At 36.8% G+C, this 20,225-nt stretch overlaps 1 protein-coding gene and 1 long non-coding RNA gene across 2 annotated transcripts in view; one reads left to right on the forward strand and one right to left on the reverse strand.

Moving 5' to 3' along the window:
• The first annotated feature begins 3,102 nt into the window (after nucleotides 1-3,102).
• On the forward strand, nucleotides 3,103-11,498 carry LOC121335115. The gene is made up of 3 exons (XR_005952517.1): nucleotides 3,103-3,161; nucleotides 10,254-10,522; nucleotides 10,843-11,498. It is a non-coding gene; the product is annotated as an uncharacterized LOC121335115 (long non-coding RNA).
• Nucleotides 11,499-16,883: 5,385 nt separating this feature from the next.
• The window catches only part of GRXCR1 (glutaredoxin and cysteine rich domain containing 1), a 38,403-nt gene continuing 35,061 nt past the window's right edge, over nucleotides 16,884-20,225 (reverse strand). The window contains exons 3-4 of the mRNA XM_041402941.1: nucleotides 18,987-19,052; nucleotides 16,884-17,063 (exon numbers count right to left, since the gene is read on the reverse strand). Coding sequence (XP_041258875.1) covers nucleotides 16,884-17,063; nucleotides 18,987-19,052 — 246 coding nt within the window. The remainder of the gene's footprint in view (nucleotides 17,064-18,986; nucleotides 19,053-20,225) is intronic.

Genomic DNA, 20,225 nt, shown 5'->3' on the forward strand with positions numbered 1-20,225 from the left:
GTTTCTGAAAAGGAGTTTAAAATAATGATAAGGGAAAAAAAAAAGCTAGAAACTTTAAAAAAAATACAGCATAGTCAGGACATGGGCAAATATATTTGCAAGGAATCTGTTTGGTTTTTTTTCTTTAATATTTCTATTTTTCCTTGTGGTAGTATTTTCTGCTTCTACTTGCAACATCATAGAATGTTTTTGTCCATTAACAAACAAAATGTTTACCAAAATGGATAGATAAGTAAAACCATGGAAAAACAATTAAAAAAAGAAAAATAACTGAATAGATTAGCAGAAAGAGTGAACTAAATTAGTATTTTAGTAAATATGAAAATAAATATCTGAGCAAGGTTTCAGCATTAGAAACCAAGAGCAGGCTTCAAAGAAATTAAGGACCTAGTACATATCCCTAGTAAAAAAACAACTCCACATAAGCACTCAAAGTGATGCAGCACTAAAAAGAGCTGGCAGTCACTTGATACTTAAATTAGCAATAGGTGTATGAGAAATGAATTTATTTTTAGCTATGCCAAGACTGACATTGATATTACGAAACTGTGTATAGTTTAAATGTCTGCATAGTAAAAAGGTAGCTAGGAAATCTCTAGATGAAAGAAACATAAATGATTTAAAGGCTGAAGAAATTGCCTTGCAGTGAGAGTTGGAGAGCCCAATCTGTTCAGCCCAAGAAGAGGGGTTTGAGAAGTGGTTTGATTACAGCTTGCAAGTGCCTTCACAGTAATAAATTATGTATTAAGAAGATATTTAATATGGGGGTCATAATAAGAACATATGGACAGAAAGTAATGCCAGACACTTCTGGCATGATACTTTTCCAGCAATGAAGATGATTAATCATTATAGGGGATCTTAAGGGAAATGGTGAATTTTTAATTGTTTCATGTCTTTGTACGAAGATTAAATGTCTCTCCTAGAGATATAAATTTGTTAAATGCAACCTGTTTGGTGTCAGGTAGGTGAAAGAAAATTATTCAAGATTCTGTAACGTCTGTAAGTCCTGGAGATCTATACACTAGGACAAGACCTGTGCAATGCCTCTAAGGCACAGAGCTCTTTCTGATTGCAAATGTAACTGCTTTCTATCCTGAAACCTACATGGAAGTATTTGGCTATACCTATCCTTCTTTGGGGAAGTCCAAGAACACCCAGTGATGATAACAGCTCATAACAGTACCAACGTAACATTTTGTGTCAGAGTGAAACCCTCTTTTTCATTTGTGATCCTCTAACTCTCCCTGTTTATCATAACAGAACAAGTTTTGTTAGTTATTATGTACAAACTTTCAGTTTGGAGTTTTAGTAAGCCTTGAACCTCAACAGATGGAGATAGCTCATAAAAAAAATTAAATATCTTCATAGCTAATTACATGAATTTTATGAAGAGTTAGGAATGTTCCCTTGCAACAGGCATTTATACATTTGTGCTTTTTGTGTGTGTGTTTCTTTTGTTTCACAGTGGAGGCCTGCTCTGGGTTTGCTGCAAAGACCAAGAAGTATTCTCCCTCAAGACCTCTGTATACTGAAGATGAAGAAGTTAGTGCTATTCATTTGCGTTTTTAAGTCATCCCAAGTGGCAGTAGATAGTCTTGATTGATTGTGTGTTTATAATCAATCTTCAAATGCTGACCTTCACATCTTGTTACCATGGAATAAGGGTAATAAAATTCATTTCCTGATTGGATTCTGTGTTAATGCACAACGTTCTTTAAAACACTCCAGCGAGTTTCATGAGAAGTATCCCTTCACAGTAGCTTTGGCAATGCACAAGCTTGCACAGACAAGAAATGCTGGTGGTTGAGCTCAGTATAAGGTAACTGATACCAATTAAAGCAGTCAACTTACTTCAGAGCACCACTAGCAAAAATTCAAGTACGTGACTTGGAGAAAGGAAGGAGAAAACTAGAAGACTGTTTCTCTGACAACAAGAGGAAGACTATAAACCTTCTACTGTCACTTTTGTTCTTTAATTGATGCAATGTTCAACCCATTTCCATCCATGTGAAAGAGGTAGAATATCCAGACCAGCTTGCAAAGGGGAGAGTGCCTCTGGTGTCTTCCCTGAACTCTGTGAAGAATTAAAAAATGTTCTACATATGGACTGACCTGCAGTATATCTGATTTTGGTTGAGATAATGGAACAGGAGAGTCTGGGGAAGAAAAGTAAGCAGACTCATCTGGATGAGAGGATTAAGGCTCTGAAAATAGTGGTCATAAATCTGTACAAATAAAGAAAAAGTGTGTTTTGGAAATGGCTTGGAGAATGGGAGATTGAGTCAGGTATACAGCTATGTGCTTCCCAGAAAAAGGGACAAAAAGTCCTGAGTGTCTAATTGTGAAAGGAAAACATTAGAGTGCTCAGGAGATATGAGACATTGTGAATATACAGAACAGCCTCTTTTTGAAGGTTTGCTAGTAAGAAATGCTGGTGCTGTGGCTCAGTTAGCTGAAAAAGACGACTTTTTATTTTTCCTAGCATGCATAAAACAAGAAAGTTGCTGCTTGGGGGAAAACCAGCACATTCCTAGTTCTGCCTGCTGCAAGCAAAGATTCAATGGCTAATTGGGCTTCCGAGGATGTGAAACACACCAGTGGGAAATTACACTATGACAATCATGCTGCAGGAACACAGCCAGCTCTGAAACATCTGTCTTTTCCCAAATTTCGCCAAAGCCAATTAAATTCCCTCATAACCAGCTGGTCCCAATGTGATCACACACTGACTTCATCAATGTATGCTGATCTTTTTGTGCTGGGGCAAGGCAGTTTTCATTTCCACCCCTCTCACACAACTTGCACAGCAATATCAGTCATGCTCATGTGGAGTTCCTTCACTGAAATGCCATTGCCTCCAGTGTAACACCAAAGCCTTGCTCAAATTGTCTTCAGTCTTCCTTTGTGCTTTACTATGTGATCCAGATAACTTACTGTGCACAGCCAAAACCACCTGCTTCTTCCTGTGTTGAGTTACAGCTGTTATATTGCTGTCAGTGTCCCCAAGAAAATGCTTGGCAGGAAGCAGTTTCCTAGTGTTCAGTGCCAGCAAGGCCTTGGTTTTAAAAACAGTTCTGGGCACATGCACCCTCCTACTCACAAAAACAAGGCTTGGACTGACTGACCAAACGGCACCTAAACACCACTTTTCACTTCAGGTAACTTTCTGTGGCTTTTTGGTGGATTTCTGCTGGTTAAGGTCACTTGCCCTTTGACTTCTTTGACTTTTTGTCTTTTCAAAGGCATGTAAAAATAATTTGCAAAGGTGCTGCCGGTCATTTAATTTCCTAGAAGACAGCAAAATACTCAGTATAATGGCTGTGTTGTTTTTCTGCTCCCATGCATCAATCAATTAAGATCACACAGTACAGAAAGTCTCATAGCATGGTAATATTCAATAAAGTCATAGCTGATGAAGTTGTTAACAAAAATGCAAATGAATTTAGTCTGGCAAGGGATGAAGCAGTTAAAGGCAAAATGTCCTCCAATTCATCCCTTAGGATCAACAGGTTTTAAACCCAACAGGTTTGCCTTACTCAGTGGTGTTTCAGTGGGAATTACAGGAGCCCAGTATGCCATCCAGTACTTTTTGTCTTTGAAGGGCTGTGCCTGGTCAGAGCAGAGTTTGGTGGTGAAGGGAGGAAAAAAAGGAGCATAAGTAACAACGCTAATTTGAAATTAGAAACAACTTTTTCCTCCATATAGGAGAGCCTAAAGTCATTGAATGCACCAATCTGATCAATTACTATTAAAACATTTATCTGATATGAATTTTTTTTCATTGCCAAATGAAAACTGCAGTAGCAGGATTAGTTTTTACAAGGGAAAATAAAAATTATCATAAATATGTTATTCCATACAAGCATATTTTATTTTACCTTTTCATCTGTGGTTCATAATATCACCAGTGATCAATATATTTCCACCCTTTCTCTGTTTACAATAATTATTTTTTATAAAGAGACAGTTTTACCTTGATAAATTCCTACATAAACTCATCAACTTCTTTATAATCTACCACATCTTCCCAGAATACAGAGATACCCCATTAGGATAATGTTTTAGTTTGGTTCTGTTTTCAGAGCCAAGTATGGAGGCAAAATAATCTCTGTCTTACCATGTCATGATCACTCTTTTTTACTGGACTCTTAGAGAACACAGAAAAATTATAAACTCATATAAATATAACATTATTTGTAAATATTCTAGTTATTTATTGCATTATCTCCAGTAAATATATTTAACATCAATTTTAAGGGATGATTCAGTGCCCTAAAGAGCATGCACTCTAAATATGAGAATGATGACGCATATCAAAGCATTAAAGGGAAGGCTTGAAGAGGCCCATATGGTTGCTCATGGTGTAATTTTTTTTGTTTATGTCTGTATTCATACTTATAAATGCTACACCAATAGTATATCTGTTTACATATATATTTATGTACTTATCTATAATTAACATACCCATGTCCTACTTAAGATATCTTAAGACATGGTTTCATTTTGAAAAAATTGATATGCATATATTTGTGGTTGTCCAAACACTATAGATCCACTCTTACATTTTCAAACCTGTTTACACCATCCAAATAATCATGAGCTTTCAAAAATTTATTTTAGTTCATTTTTGCTAGCCTAAATGCAGTAATTTTTTCATGGGTCAGAAGAGAAAACACCACAACAACAATTTAGTTGTTTGTTTCTCTGGTTTGGAAAAGCTTGACTCACTGAAGAAGACTATTTCTTTGAAGAAATTTCTTTTAAGCTATGGCTTGAAAACACTAGAGCAAAAGAAGTAGCTCCATTTTGAGTTTTTTCATTATTTATCCCTTTAATCTCAGCCAAGGGTGCCTCTTTTTCTGTGTAAATGCTTGTGAATGAAGGTCCTCAGCTACTGCTGATGCTCACCAGATTTCTCCTTGTCCAGTGGTAATGTTGTTTGGATTGTCTCAGTGTAATATATTTCTTGTGAAAAAGAACAGCCCTTTTCCACAGGCAGCTAATTATTCTTGGGACAACATAAAACCACTGTTCCAGAGCTGGAGTCTTTGTCCTGTACTTCTAACCTTATGGTATCCTGAAGATTTTTGGGCACAACATATTCTCTTTCTTATTCAAACAGAAATTGTTTCTCTTATACTTTTACTGTGCCTTTTTTTCCCTTATGATTCATTTTTGATCAAAGTGACACAAGCTTTCTGAGTAACAGAATAGGGAAGCAGGGAATTGTGCTGCCAGCAGAGAAAGCAGCAGGCAAGTAAACAGATCTTTCCCTCTTACATCATGGTATACAGATTTAGCCCTCAAGAAGCAAGAGCAGCTTTGGGAAAAGCAATGACAATTTTTCCATCACAATAAAAGAGAGTTTGAAGATAAGCTTACAGAGCTGAATTGCCTGGGACAGAAACTACTGGGACTGCAGAAAACACTCTTAAAAAACCAGCAAGTTCAGCCAGTTTCCTGCAAATGTTTTGCTCTTGTGCATTTTTTTATTGTCAGAAAAGACAAAAATATGACAAAAGTGTACTGTAACACTGGGTAAGAACACATCCATGGTATCACAAGATGTCTCAGTGTAACTACAATTTTGCCCAACGTGTGAACGATATAGTCATTAAGAAGCTTTCTAACCATTTTAAATTGCTTCTGGTATCTGTAAAACTCCTAACAATAAAATGCTTTCAGGAAAGAAGTTCACTGATAATATACAACATTTCCCACAAGAACGTCTACCTACTCTGCTGGGTTCTCATTTACAGCAATATTAGGAAGAACATTTTCCTCTGCTGTCCTCCAGGTGCTGTTTTCATCAAACTCGTGGTATCACTGCTTTCTTGTATATTGTTGGCAATATTTCTTCTAATCCCTGTGGTTCACTGCCAGCATGACAAAGCCATGTATTTCTTACTTCCAGAAATGGCAGTCCTGATGTAAAAGTTCCTAGCACAAACCACACAAAGGAGTTTTTGACTCTATCTCCACCTACACGCAACTTTGTGCTTTGCAAGTGAGGAAAATCAAACATGAGACGCTCATAAGAAATTGTGCAGATTTAAAAGAGGCATTAATATCCATCCTGCCAAAGACAGGTTCTTTCCTACCTTTTCTCCACTTTAATAATTGAGGACAGTGATGAGAAAGCAAAGGGGACCACTTCAGTTCTCTTACGTCCTCACTTTGGACCTTTCTGAAAGGTGCTTCAAGAAATCCTTCAAGAGCTGCTCAAACTAAGACACTCAACAGCTCTGCCAATAAGCCTGGATTTGCCAAAAGACTAAAGTGAGAAGGGTAGGGCAACTTTGAGCTTTTAGAATTTATTAGTGAGGGGGCTTATTATTTTTCACTTTCTTCAAGCCTCTAAACTTACGTGATATGTTCCAAATAATCATTTTAGTTCTGAAACGAAATCTCATCTTTTGCAATTAGGATATCCTCTCCTTTTTACTGTGAGCAACCAATTAAATGTATTGCCCTACTAGTAAATCCTATTTTTTTGGTTTTTTTTTTTAGTTCAAGATGAGTAAAAGTAGACTTTGTTTGTAATACCTACTTATTTCACTATGTTTCAAGGATTTAGCAATTGACAAATTATTCATTTTCATTCCATGATTCTTACTATGTTATCCCTGAGGATGGAAAACTAGCCAAATCCCCAGTATATTACGAAACATTATTTTTGATTCCTAGGTCTGTAATAAATGTGTGTCAAAGCTGACAAGGTACCTTAAAAACTGAGACCAGTTTTAGTTGTTGGGTTTTTTTGACAGTCAATATTTTATTTGCCCTACACAGACATCATGACTTGCTGACATAATGGCTCCAATGTGTGTCGTATTGCAGAGGCTACATAGTTCCCCTGTGTCATATTTCAGATTGATATACTGGGTAAAGTAACAGGGCAGAGCCTGCTGTAAATTCAGGTGCTATGGCCATGTGAGACAGGAGGTGTGAAAGATTTAAGCAGAAAGTATTTTCTTCCAAGAAAATACATATAAATATTTTGGGTCAAGGATGTTACCATTATTTGCATAGCTTTGGCATCTGAGCTATGGTACTGGACCACCAGGAGCCCTCTCAAAGGGGATTTCTTTTACTGCATCATTAAAATTCAGCCAGATCATCCAGCTTGTGATCCCTTGTGATATATGATATGCACTTAAATCTTGAGCTTAGAGCAGCTGAAATTAGAGAGAGCAATCCCCCAGATTAAGAGACGTGGAACCAGCATCTACTTTTCATCAGGAATTTAAAATCAAAAGGAAATCATCATCACTACAAGACAGGAATTGTTTCACTGCCTGTTCGGTCCTTCTCATCATACTTCTCATTTGCAGCAATCTCCATCTTACCTATGTATATAGTTACATCATTTAGTATGATTAGAGACATGCAATGACAACCTTTGGCTAGTCATTCTTCCTCAAAGATATCTCTACTTTCCCTAGAATTAAATAACAATTCTGGCCCTTTGGTTTTAATGCCAATTACTTTAGGATTGTTTTAAAAGTCTTTCAACACCACTTGTGCTGTGCCAGAATTTCTGTTGCATTTAATCCAGAAAACATGTGATCTTTGCATGATTACTGTGTGCAGGCTTTTTCCAGCAATATTTTTCAGGATTCCATGACCTTTCCCCATGAAGTAAAAATAGACCAACAAATTACTATCTCCAGATCAAATAACTTTGAAGGCATCTAGGCAACATTTCTGCCCAGTCTGTCTTATCTACAGCTACTACTAAGGTCTCAAATCCTTTCTCTTGTTAAAGAACTCAGTGCTGCTGAAAATCTATTCTAAAACTGTATTTCCAAGTTCAGTTGCTGTAGATCTCCTACAGTATACAGAGTCTGCAGCAGAAGGTACAGTGCTGAAAAATAGAAACTTGCTAGAAACTCAATAAAAGGCTGCATGGCATAACTTAAAGAAAGTACAGTATCATGTGTCATATTTTTTCCCCATTACAAGTCTGGCAGTCTCTGTCTATTCTGGTTTGCCTAACAGACTACTTCTAGTTTAGGGCTACTCTACTCAGTCCTTTCCTCCCCAGAAAAAGAAATTATGCATAAATTAAGTTATATTAAGGAGAAAGGACATGGCTTCTGGTGTAGGTATTATGAATTTATTTGCACTGGATGATGATTTGTTCCACTTCTGAGAATTTTGCAATAAAAATGAGAAGGACGTGTGGTATTGTGAGAGTAGCAAAACAAATTTCTGAGTAAAATGACACAAGCATCCATGTTATTTTCTTCAGAAACAAAGGAATAAAAATGAGGTTTTATTTTTCTAAGTTTTGGTTTTAAGTTTAATGTGCTTAGGCCATAGCTGATGTCAGTTGTGGTAAATATAATGGTTTCAGTTATTCATAATCTTCCTTCAAATGTAAGCAAACAATATGAGCAGATTGCACATATAACAAGTCCTAGGACGGAAGTGCAGGAGAGTAGGAAGCTAAAATGTATTTAGTTAATAAATCTTTATTTAGTTGATTTCATTTAATAGCAAAATGCATAAATTATTTCATCCCTGAAGGGTGGTAGATATTTTTCTTTCAAGTAGATAAAGTATCCAGCTAATATATGTGCCATCATTAAGCTCCTTCTCTTGCAATTAACGTAATAGTTGTCCATCCCAGATAAGATGCGTTTTCTAGTATTTGGTCAATAGAAAAAACACTGAAAAATTCTCATGTTTCTGTGTGAAATGACAAAATATTGGCAGTCAGTCTCAATTGCAACCTACAGGAGAAAAAAGTCTATCACAAGGGCAATGCTCAAAATTGAAAAAAATTTCCAAAAAACTGTGTCAGCCTTTATTATTATGAAATGTAAATCTCTGCTTCTGTAAACATAGTCTGATCCTTTTGAACTATCACCTAAAAAAAACACGCAGAATGTAATGGCTGAAGATATTAATAGTTATTTCATGTAATAGAATCAAATGCTGATAAAGACAAAAAATATGACCAAACTTCCTACTAACATGTCACTGTGGACATCTATCCCTAGCGAGCAATGATGACATGGAGAATCTGCTGCTGTTAGGAACAAATTTGTGACAAAAAGACAAATTTATGTACTTTGCAACACATTTGATTTTTATAAACACTTAGATTTTTAAAGTTAAAGGAGATTTTATATCTATGTTTAAGATAGAATTATTTCTAGGTATCTAATAACATCAATAGAGGAAGGAAAGAAGGAAAGTTAGAGACTTAGGTTCTCAGTTATAAAGCTTTTGGGAAAAACTTTACACTTATGGAAGATAAATCCTTCAAAGAAATTTGTTTTAGGTGTAGAAGACTTAGTGTGTTCCAATTTCTGCCTGATAGCATCTACATGAATCCAGGCATCAATAAAAATAGGTTTTATCTGGAGATTTAGACTCTGTGCCTCAGAGGCAAGCTGGGATGTTAAAAAAGGTATGTTAAATCTGATTTACTATTCAGAATTTTTGTGCTGGTCTTCTCTGTTTATTAAATGTTTTTTGATTCAGAGCCAAGTAGTCCTCTATCAGTTTGTAATTATTACTTTCATTGTCAATATTAAATGCCATGCTAGGAAAAAGTGCTTCAAGGATTTAGTATAAATTGAAAAAAACAAATCTCAAGTTAAGCTGAAAAGATACTGACTGCTTTGGCTTTATGCTGTTTCTCTGTAGGAGTATTGGATGAAGACAGTTGGTTACAGTAAGTTAATAGCCCCCTGAGGTGGCTCTCAGGAGATCTGAAGGACAAAGGTGACACCAGCTGAGGATTTAGGAGAGAAGGGTAGGAAAAACAACCTCTATTAAGCAGGACAGATAAACAGTTTGAAGGAGAGGGGATGCAGCGAGTGACCTGGGATCAAATTCTAAAACCAAGTTATGGCATAGCAAGATGGTGTGGACCATAATTCATATTGCAGCAAAGACAGAAGACAGAAAATGTCCAAGAGAGGACAATAGGATTTGTGAGTAGGCCCTGAGGCTATAAATCATACTGTAAGCAGATATACCAAGTTGTCTGAAGGTAAGCATAAAGTGTGGCATGACAAATTTGGCATTATTGAACATTAGATGCACTGCAAGAAGTATAAGCTGCAATAGGAAAGACTTATTGCCATCATAGACTGATAAAGGAGTGGAGAATAAACGTGGAAAAATATTCCAGGGTTTTCAAACCATATTGCTCATGAAGTATGTCTTACAAGACGAGCTTTGGTAGCTGTAGAAAAGGAGATTGTTTAATTGTTGACTTTTCTTTTATACAGGATTTGTACATTTAGTTAAGAAAACACGAGAAAAGACTGGAAAATTTGGGATCATTATGTTCCAAACTGGTAAAAGAACATGGGGTGAGGAAAACAACAGCACAGCACCACCTGTCTCAGAGCACTGTGTGCACTGTTGGGGATATCACAAGAGTACAGCATCAAATAGCAAGGAGCCCCACTGGGAAAGTCTGCATCCCACAGAAAACACATCGATGCATCTCTCTAAAACACTGAGGAAGAGGATTACAGACTAAACTTTCTGATAGGTTTGCCTGCTAATCTTGCTTTGGTTATTCTGGCATTTTCTGAATGATGGAGACAACAATAATAATAATACAATTCTACTTATGTTTAAAATTTAGTCCTGATGCTTGATGATGTTCTAGTAAATTTTACTCAGTGGTTATGTTAGAAAGGAAAACTTACCAGCATCAGCTATTACCATCAAGCTGTAATGAGAGGCAGCATGATTTTCTTGTAATGTTAAAAGCAATTATTGCAATATCACAAATATAAGTGTAACGATGATGACTGTTTGTGCTTATACTTAAAAAATAAGTTTTTACTGAGTCCTTTAATTTTGCAGGCTGAAGTATTGATCTGATGTTCACTCTGTCTGGTTGGATCCCTGAGGCAGTATAAAGCATTCATTGCCTGGGCAGCTCTACCGATGCACAACGATTAAATATATCATCCCACAGGGTGGGAGGATTTCTGCTCCAGAGTACAACATTCCTGTCCTACTGTGTCCTAGTCCCATATGCGGTATGATGAGGAAAGATTTTGTGCAAATTAAGTTGGAAGGCAAGACAGTGTCTGGATGTTCTTAAGAGTCTCAGATATTGGCTCAAATCAGGGGCAGAGTTCTAAAATAATAGTATAATGCTGGTACTGGGAGTTAGCTCAGAGAGGATTCACATTTAGATGATGTTTTGTGTACTTGTCATCCTCACTCATTTATAATTTACCTGACTTGAAATCAGAGAGAAATTTGCCCATATCTGACAGACAAGAATGCATCCACTAGATTAAATATTTACAAAGTAAAATAGCCACTTTTAAGTGATAAGTTGATGAGTGTTCACATTTATATGGTTATGCTTGATGAATTTTTATTGATCATTATTTGCCTATTTTGAACAGATCACAATCAATAATGAAAATAGCAACTTGTAGTCAACTCTTCTGACTGGTCATATAACTGTTGCTTGTTTTGTGTTGTCACAACATGCTTTTCTCCAGATCAAAATATTACTGTCAGCTGCCAAGAGGCATTAACCTGCAGCATGCTTCTTTTATATAAACTTCAAAATTTCAGGTTGTTAAAAGAAAATTATTTTTCTTGAAATAAACTTCTGATTATTGGGACAGAGAAGAGTCTTTTAAATAAGCTTTGTTTGCAATAAGATTTTTTTTCCATCAGTAGCAAAAATATGAGACCTCAAAGAGAAAAAAACAGTATATATCTTACTGCAGTGTGGTTTTTCTTGAATGGAAAATTCATTGGTTTTCATAAACCTTTTAACTCATTTGAAACTAATTTTTCAAAGTAGAGCTGATAAGCTAGAAGAAGCTTAAACTGTAAGTGCTTTTTCACAGTAATTTCCTTCTAAAGCAATTATTTCCTGATCCACTATCCCTAAGCAAATTAATGCTAGAAGAAAGAAATTGGATTAAGCAAAGATTTAGTTCTAATAATTTTTACTTTTCAAGTTATTGTTGCATTACAATGTCCTTTACTATCATCTCTAAATTATTTAAAGTAAGGTAAGCAATCTTAATTCTCCTTACTAAATTATTTAGGGCATAAATATTTCCTGTTGAATGCTTTTGTGGTCAAATAATATATCTCAAGCTAAGAGAATAAAATTCATTTTAGTGTGTTTATATGATGGCAATAGCCAGGAACAATACCTGAAGTGTCTTCCATTAGATTGTGGAACTCATGTCAGTAAGAGTCATTCCTTATTTTCATTAATAAAACTCCAAAATTCTTAAGGAATTCTTGTTACTTTTTTCACAGGACTCTAAAGTCAAAAGCAGAAAACTTTCTTACAATGCATGCTTTCTTACAGGTGAATTAACTTGTCCTATTTCAAGACCTATCAGATCCTCTTCATTCATTATTATGAGTTCACAAGCATAGGAGAGACAGACCACGGAATGAAGGAACAACTTGGAGGGCTTCAAGACACCACATTCTTACTTTTAAAGGGGAATTTATACTATAGTATACATTTATACAGTGAAGCATTAATTACCTAATTCTATATTCCACAGTGCTTCACTTGTAAAGGTTACACCCAGCTGACCAGAAATTTAAATCAGCAGGATGGTTCTCATTGATTTGACAGGACCATGTCTGATGTCAGAAAATTTCAGAATTAAGTGTGGAAGGCAGTAAGATCTATGCCTGCTGTAGTTTTAGCACCAAATAAAAGGCTAAGCTTATTTTTGCCACTCTGCCTGCAGAAGCTCTCACCATTACAAATTTATATAAAATATTTTATTACAGTAGACTGTTCACACATAAGACAGTCTGTCTGTTTTAGGTATCTTTAGAAAGAATATGTCATGGAAACAAAGAGTTTGAATGGAAATCGACTCCCAGATGCACTATCTCTTATTCAAAATGCCCACATTTTTTCCTCACAAAATTAACATCCACTGGTATGTTAAAAGAGCAAACTACTCCCCAACACAAAAAAACCCAAGTCTGTTTATTTAATAAGACAATATTAAATAAAATTTACAATTCCTACTCTTTTAGTGAAGTGAGAAGAGTACTCTGAAACAACCCATTATAAGGAAAGAAAACAGGAGGAGGATGAACACCATGCTTTATGTGTTCCTCACTATTTAGAGTAAGAAAATCTCTAACCCTCTGCTCTGCCACAGCATATGCCACAGTTGAGACAGCCACAATACACAGAGTCTCATCATAAAAGGTCAGAAGACTTCAACCCATACCCAGCAACACCCTACCACAGCAGAAGGCTTCAAGCAGCTGCCTTTCTTTAGCCCAACCTTTTATACCCCTGATGTTGATGCATTTCCCCTGTGTGCCCTCTGTTCCCTTTGGTGGTTGGTCAGTGCCCCTGGGCACTCCATGGCTCGTTGCTGTCAGTGCTGCTCACCTGCTGCTCACAGCTGTGCCCACTGGGGGTGAGGCTCAGCCACAGCCCCACTCCCAGTTACCACAAACTGTGTACCTGCGCTGCTCCTGTGACAGCAAAATTCTCTAGGGAGTTAAAAAAAACAGTCTTATGCTTAGATATGTAGTCCACTGGAAAGAGTGCTTCAAGCTACTGGACTGAAGACTCCAAACCATTCTCTTGAGTTCATAAAGACTTTTGCAAAGAAACAGCCCAAGGATTACCTTGCTCTCTCATACTAGCTGTCATATAGGCCAATATGCTGAGCTGTCAGGCAGAGAACATTTATTTGGATCCTTACCTCAGCCTTGTCATGAGGGCCAGAAACAAGAGAAGCAGAGCTTGATGCACTTAGAAATATAATATTTCCTGTACAAAGATGCAGTTGGATGAGTCTTATTTGTTAGAGCAGAGAAGATGGCTGTGAGCTCCTTGGAAGCAAAGATGCACTACTGGTGTAAATCAGAACAGACTTGCATACCTCATTTTATTTCAGACTGACTTAAAAGCTATATTTCTAGCTGCCTGATGCATCTCTTATACTAGAAACCATCATATCTCTCAACTGGCTCCTGGGCTTGCCTTTGTAATGCTGTCATTCTGCCACACTTATTATTTCTAGGATTGCTGGGGAGAGCTGAGAAGCCAGAGCCAAAACCCTAGCAGAGATTGTAAACAATACAGTAAAAAATATCTCCTTAAAAAAAAATAAAATAAAAAAAAATTTAAAAAAAAGAAACGTTCTGCTTTTCACACAGGCTATTACAAGAAAAATATAGCTGGAGAGAATAAGGTAGCAATTCAGTTGATGAGAGAGGAGAGAAAAATCCTTTTCTAGTGCACTGACAAATACTCAGTGCCTGAAGAATGCTATGTTTGTCAGCACTAGGTGTCCTGTGTCTCCCATAAAGATCCTTGGGGGGGGGGGGGGGGAGATTCTACAATACTTGAAATTTTGCATTCATAATTTTTCCTTCTAAAAAGAAAACTAAGGTGGTTTTGCCTTATCTTTGCTCATTCACATTAGATGCCTCTGAAGGGTGAGAGCCTTGGCTAGGACAGTCTCTCTAGATTTCTTTCACAGACCCTGGAGATAAATCAGGAAAGAAATGGGCTTTAGTGCATTTGTTTCTCTCTGAAAGGGAAGTAATTTCTGATTTCCTGAATGGCAAGAAAATCAGCTTCAAACCCTTCTTCCAAGTCAATGAAGAAATTTTGTTTTCAGTAAAACTGAAAATGTTTAGCATATTTTGTCAAGTCATAGTGATTTGGTCATATGGTGGATGAAGGGTGATATGAACCATCTCATCAAGCAATATGTCCTCTCAGGGGTGAGGGCTGTGGAATTGCAGTATCACAAATGCACTGACATTTTCTTCACTAGTAATTTCCCTCAAGGATGAATTTGAGTATGCCGTCTTGAGTTCAGTATTCACTACTGTGAATGTTCTCACTCTCTAGATCCATAGCAAGTTAAAAACTAAGAAAGTTTGTTTTCATGCATCAGAAATGATGACTTTCTAATCATCAGTATTCTGCTTTATGCTGCCTTCATTCTGTATCATACCTGTCTGGAATGCAATACTAGCCAGAAATAGATGGCTCATGACTATTAAATAAAAAAAGAGTAATGTATTTTCTTTCTTTTCTTCCTACCCATGCTGTAAAAAAGTAAGCACATCTGCAATTCAGAATTTTACAACTGGGCTGCTACTAAGAATTATGGATGGCCTTTGTATAAAATTTGGTCTCTCTCATGTCATGCTGAAGATCCAGATGCTCCCACTGAGCATTAAGGTAGAATCTGTAGGAGCAGTAGGATAGTACAAGCACTTTCAAGCCTGCACATTCAACATGCAATAGAATATGTATAAATCCCTTAGATTCAAATGTTGAAAGAGATAAGTAAGTTCAACTTTTCCAACTCTTCAGCACCAGCTACCACCTCTACATACAGCAAGTGGAAGGGAGGTGGAGGAAAGATGGCTGTCAGATGATTCAGTGAGGAAAATAAGGCATCAGAAAAACAAAGGTCTTCAGAGAGTTTTGGGGTGTTTTTGCAAGCCGTGTTTTGTGCAGCTGTGGTTATCCTGGTGTATACCACAGCTGTGCTGTGCTCAAAAAAGAATACCTGAGTTTTTCATCACAGAGAAACTAAGGAAGGTTGTATGGGAAAAAGGGAAGGGAAATGGGGTACCCAACCAGAGTATACAACATCTAGTAAAGCAAACTGCTTTTTACCTACCTTAACCCCATTTAGCACAACTTTACAAAGAATGAGGAAAGAAGCATAAATTACATGGCTCAATACTTGCTAAAGCAGCTTGGGCAGGGTGAAATGACTACCAGGGAAGACTTTTCTATCCAACACAAATCTCAGCAAGGTGCTTTCTACCACCTTTCTACTACTCATGCCAGTACAGACTGGCAGCAGGAATATAAGATGTGCAATGTCAGAATGAGCAATTGCTTGATGCTAAAGTTACCCTGTCAAAAAGTATTCTGTGGAAATGCATGAATGGTAATGCACTTCCAAACTGGAATGTATTCAGTGTGGATAGCCCACAGTCCACGGAGACTAATCGCTGACTAATTGTCTTGTGCTTGTGTTGGGGAAACCCATTAAAGCTGGCAAAGGTATTTACAGTACTGGAGTTGTCTCGCCATAGACCTGGGCCCTCCATCTGGGGAAGAGATGCCCTGAAACAATCATGCCAGGCTAGTCATCAAACCTCAACAATTACTAAGCTGAAAAAACTGAAATCTCCTCCTCAATTACTTTATAAAAGTAAAGCTGTCAGGTGTTCTCACTGAATCATTATAAGATCTACTGTGACATATAGAATCGTAAAGCTCTGAAATACTACCATGGTTATGAACATCTACTGTATTAAATGTTTACATAACTTTAACAACAATAATATTGTAAAAAAGAGAAAGCAGTACTAAAAGAGAAAGTTGATTCATGGGACTTTCAAGAAATGTTTCTATTCTTCTGTTGCCACATAGAATTCTGGACAGAATTCAGTCCTAATGGCTTTTCAGGGAAGTGCTATGTGGAACAGCCTTGGGCAAGTCCACATTACAAAATCTTTATTTTCACTGAATTTGAAAACAGCACTGCTCAATAATTTGAATTTTAAGCTTCATTTTGCTGTAATTTTGAGTGCATTACTCAAAAACACATATGACTGCTGATGATCCCATAGAGAAAAAGAAAGAATTAATATATGTGATAAGTTTTCCAGACTACAAATCTCTCTATAAGGAAACTAGAAAGATGTATTTTAGAGTTCATGATACGGCCAACAGTCAAAGATTAAAAAGCTCAAATGCTCAAACAAGAAGTATACAACAAATGGATTTTTATTGACTGTTTTGGATAAATGGATTAATTTAAAAAAAAAAAAAAAACATATTACAAACTGGTGCAGTACCACAAAATTTGTTTGAACACGTGGAGGTGCCATTTTTAACCTGCGCAGCTCCTGCAGCGCTGGAGCCCATTCTCATTGCAAGCAGTGCACTTGAGGGCTTTGAAGGAGTCCGTAAAGCAGTTCCGGAACACGGACATCTTGCTCCCATGGCACGCTGAGCACGGCAGGAAACCAAAGCCCCCGCAAGAGGGGCACTCTTGAGGATGCTGGACTCTCTGCTCAAAGAAAGAAAGAAAGACAAAAATGTTACTTCCTCAACCATCATAAGGTCTAGGACAATGAGGACTCCTGGACAAGTAAAAATACACATCCTGGATCCCATTTTGGGCAAGACCCACCACGCCATCCCATGGCAAACCACCATGGAAGAGCAGTAAGTCTGCCTTTTCCTTTGGCCAGATCCACACGCAGTGTCAGAGAGGCTCACTGCAGGTTCATTGGTCACTTAATACCTCCATAGCTTGCATTTATACTTGCCAAAATAGCAAGCTGAAGGATAGCTTGCATGCATGACTTGGATGTTGTTTAGGTCTAGATTAAATCTAGGAGGTATTGCAATGATTTAATCCAAACTCCAGGCAGTTTATGCTGATGTTACATTTTCTATGCTGTACATTAAGATATTATGGCTTTCAACATTTGCATGCTCATGCTGAACATATTATACCTATTACAGTTAAAGCTGATGATACCAAAATCCATTCATAGCTTCTGACAAGTGGTACTCAAGGAAATAAGTGGTGTATTCAAATTTATGGGTGTAGAATGCTGAAGCTTTAAGAGTAAAGAAGAAAGATCATCAATGTCCGACAGTTATACCCAGAGAAAATTGCTTCTAGGAAGGTTTGAGGCCCCTCAATTGTCCCAGTTCCCAAGTAAAATAATAAATTTACTCTACTTTTTTATTGGATTAAAGACAGCGGTACATAGAAAAGATTTAAAAGACCCTTTTAAGTTTTACTTGCTGAAAATTTGCTTAGTTTATTTAACAATTTCCTTAAAGTTCAAATCAGAGAAAGGAAAGATATGCCACTTTGGGTACTTACCACCACATCTTTTAGCACTGCACTGCTGAGTAAGGACTTTGCAGATTTATTCACAAAGAAAGAGCAAAAATCCATACAATTCCTGCTACTGCTAGTCTGAGAAATTATGTACCACTAGAAATTAGTGACCAATTATTACCAGACTACAGTAAAATACCCACAGAAAATGTAGTACCTAGAGCACCATCAAGAAAAATGAAAATATTTTTGCAAATCCATCAATAATAGCATTCACCTATTGAAAACTCAGATGAACATGCAAACAAGGCATTTTTTTCTTGTTATTCTGTAGTTCATAAACTTGCTCTTCTTCTTCACAAGGCAAACAGGTCCTATTACTATTAGCTTTTCCAACAAATATTTAATGTATAATTAACATTCTTTTTATCTCAGTTGTGCTCCCTCTTTTTTAATTTTTGGTGATTGTTTACTTTATTGAACATTGGTGTTTGTTTACTTTATTGCAAATAATCTCAAAATTTTAAGAGAATAGTATTTTTAATCTTTACATTCATTATTGCTTGTTGGGCTTTTAAATATACAGATACCTTTAGATGTAGTTAAGAGAACTTTAAAAAGCTACAAAACCAATGGAAAATTGCTTTAGCCCAGTTTTTTGAGCAGTGGCCATCTCAGCTTTTTGAGCAATGGCCATTTCCTCCTTGAACAGATGGCAGTTTGTGGAACCACTTTTGGCATCTCCAGCAATGAAGATGCCAAAAACCCATTTTTGAGGAACAAAATAAATGAGAGGAAAAAGCACCCAAACCAACCAAATACACCAAAAAAAAAAACACCAAAAGGTGATGAAGTAGTGGTTGTATTCAGTGAGAAGTTATCATTTTCCTGTAGTCTGACATTGTTTGTCCTATAGATGTACTTTTTTGACCCAAGATTAGGACGCACATTTGGCTTGGTAATAACATTTTAGGGCCTCCACCCCAAAACAGGGTGTAGAAAAAGAGTAAAACAAAAAAGCATTTGGTTTCATCAGTTTATAGTAGAAGAAAAGGAAATGGTAAAAAAGAAAATCTACTCAATTACAAATAGTAAATGTATATTTCCTATATTTATTTGCAGAAATAGAATTACCTCAATTTTGGTTAAGAGGTCCTGCAGTTCCCCAGATTCATTCATTAGTAAAATTTTCTCAGCACCCTAATAGGAAAAGAAGATTAAAAATGTCAGGCATTTTATCATGCAACAACCAGAGATGATTAGAAGATTTGGACTTGAAATTTTAAACAGGCTGAGGACAAATTTGACTCACATTAATTATATTGCAATTAGGTCAACCTTAGTAAAGCTAGAAGGAGAGGAGAATCTAATCACAGGTCTGATAGTAATGCCTAAAGTTCGTTACCAATGTGACATATCACATTGCCTTTTCTGTAAAAGGTGACACAGCTTGGAAATTCTGATTGTCTTCCCCTTATTTTACAGGGTATATTTCCTGACAGAATAAAAAATATTCCTAGTTATTATGTCAAAAAGTTACAATTTTGCAAATATACAACACATCAGAGAATGCAGCAAAATGAGAAGAGGAGATTGTATTTCAAATATTCTGGCAGCTGAGCATTGAATTAAGACATAATGTGCCTAATGTATAACAAAAGGAGAAAAAGACTAATGAAAATACTCTAACAGCATTAAAGTTAGGCACAACAGTACTAATAATTTAGTAACAGTAATAATAATTTAGTCTGACTTCATTAAGCCTCTTAGGGTTTCTGTGTCCTGAGCCTAAGCTCTACAGAAGCATTGGGGATTTTTTCCTCCTGAAAGTAAATGCTAAGAGACCTGCAGAAAAAATTAAAGTGTTAGGGAGGATATGGAACTCTTTCTTCCCTTCTCTTCTAATTAGAGCACCACAATTGAATGTCTATACTTCACTTAGGGAACCAATTTCATTGAATATTAAATATTGTGAAGTACTTGCAGACACTTTTAACCAGAAACCAACAAAAGGTGGGGAAACTGAGGCACAGATACACAGAGTGTCTTACTTGCTGCTGGGGCAATTGGCCACATCTTTACCCCATGATGAGTTCATTCTGTTGTGCTGCCCCAGTTTGCTGGTCCCTGCATTTCCAAATTGTTAAAATTGGGTTTGCTTCCAGCCTTAACTAGAAGGTGTGGGGGGACACTGGCACAGGGATGAGGTGCAGTGGGATGCTGGCAGACATCTGAGATGTGCCATTAGTTTGAACTGCCCATGGTCAGCCCCAGCTCCTCACCAGCACCTCTCCCGGTTTCTGGGAGGTACAGGAAAAGCTGCTGGTGAGCACAGGGAATTCATTTGTGACTCTAATGTACCTTCAGGTGTCC

This window comes from Onychostruthus taczanowskii, unplaced genomic scaffold (assembly GCF_017590055.1).
Source record: "Onychostruthus taczanowskii isolate IOZ18803 unplaced genomic scaffold, ASM1759005v1 scaffold2, whole genome shotgun sequence".
NCBI lineage: Eukaryota > Metazoa > Chordata > Aves > Passeriformes > Passeridae > Onychostruthus > Onychostruthus taczanowskii.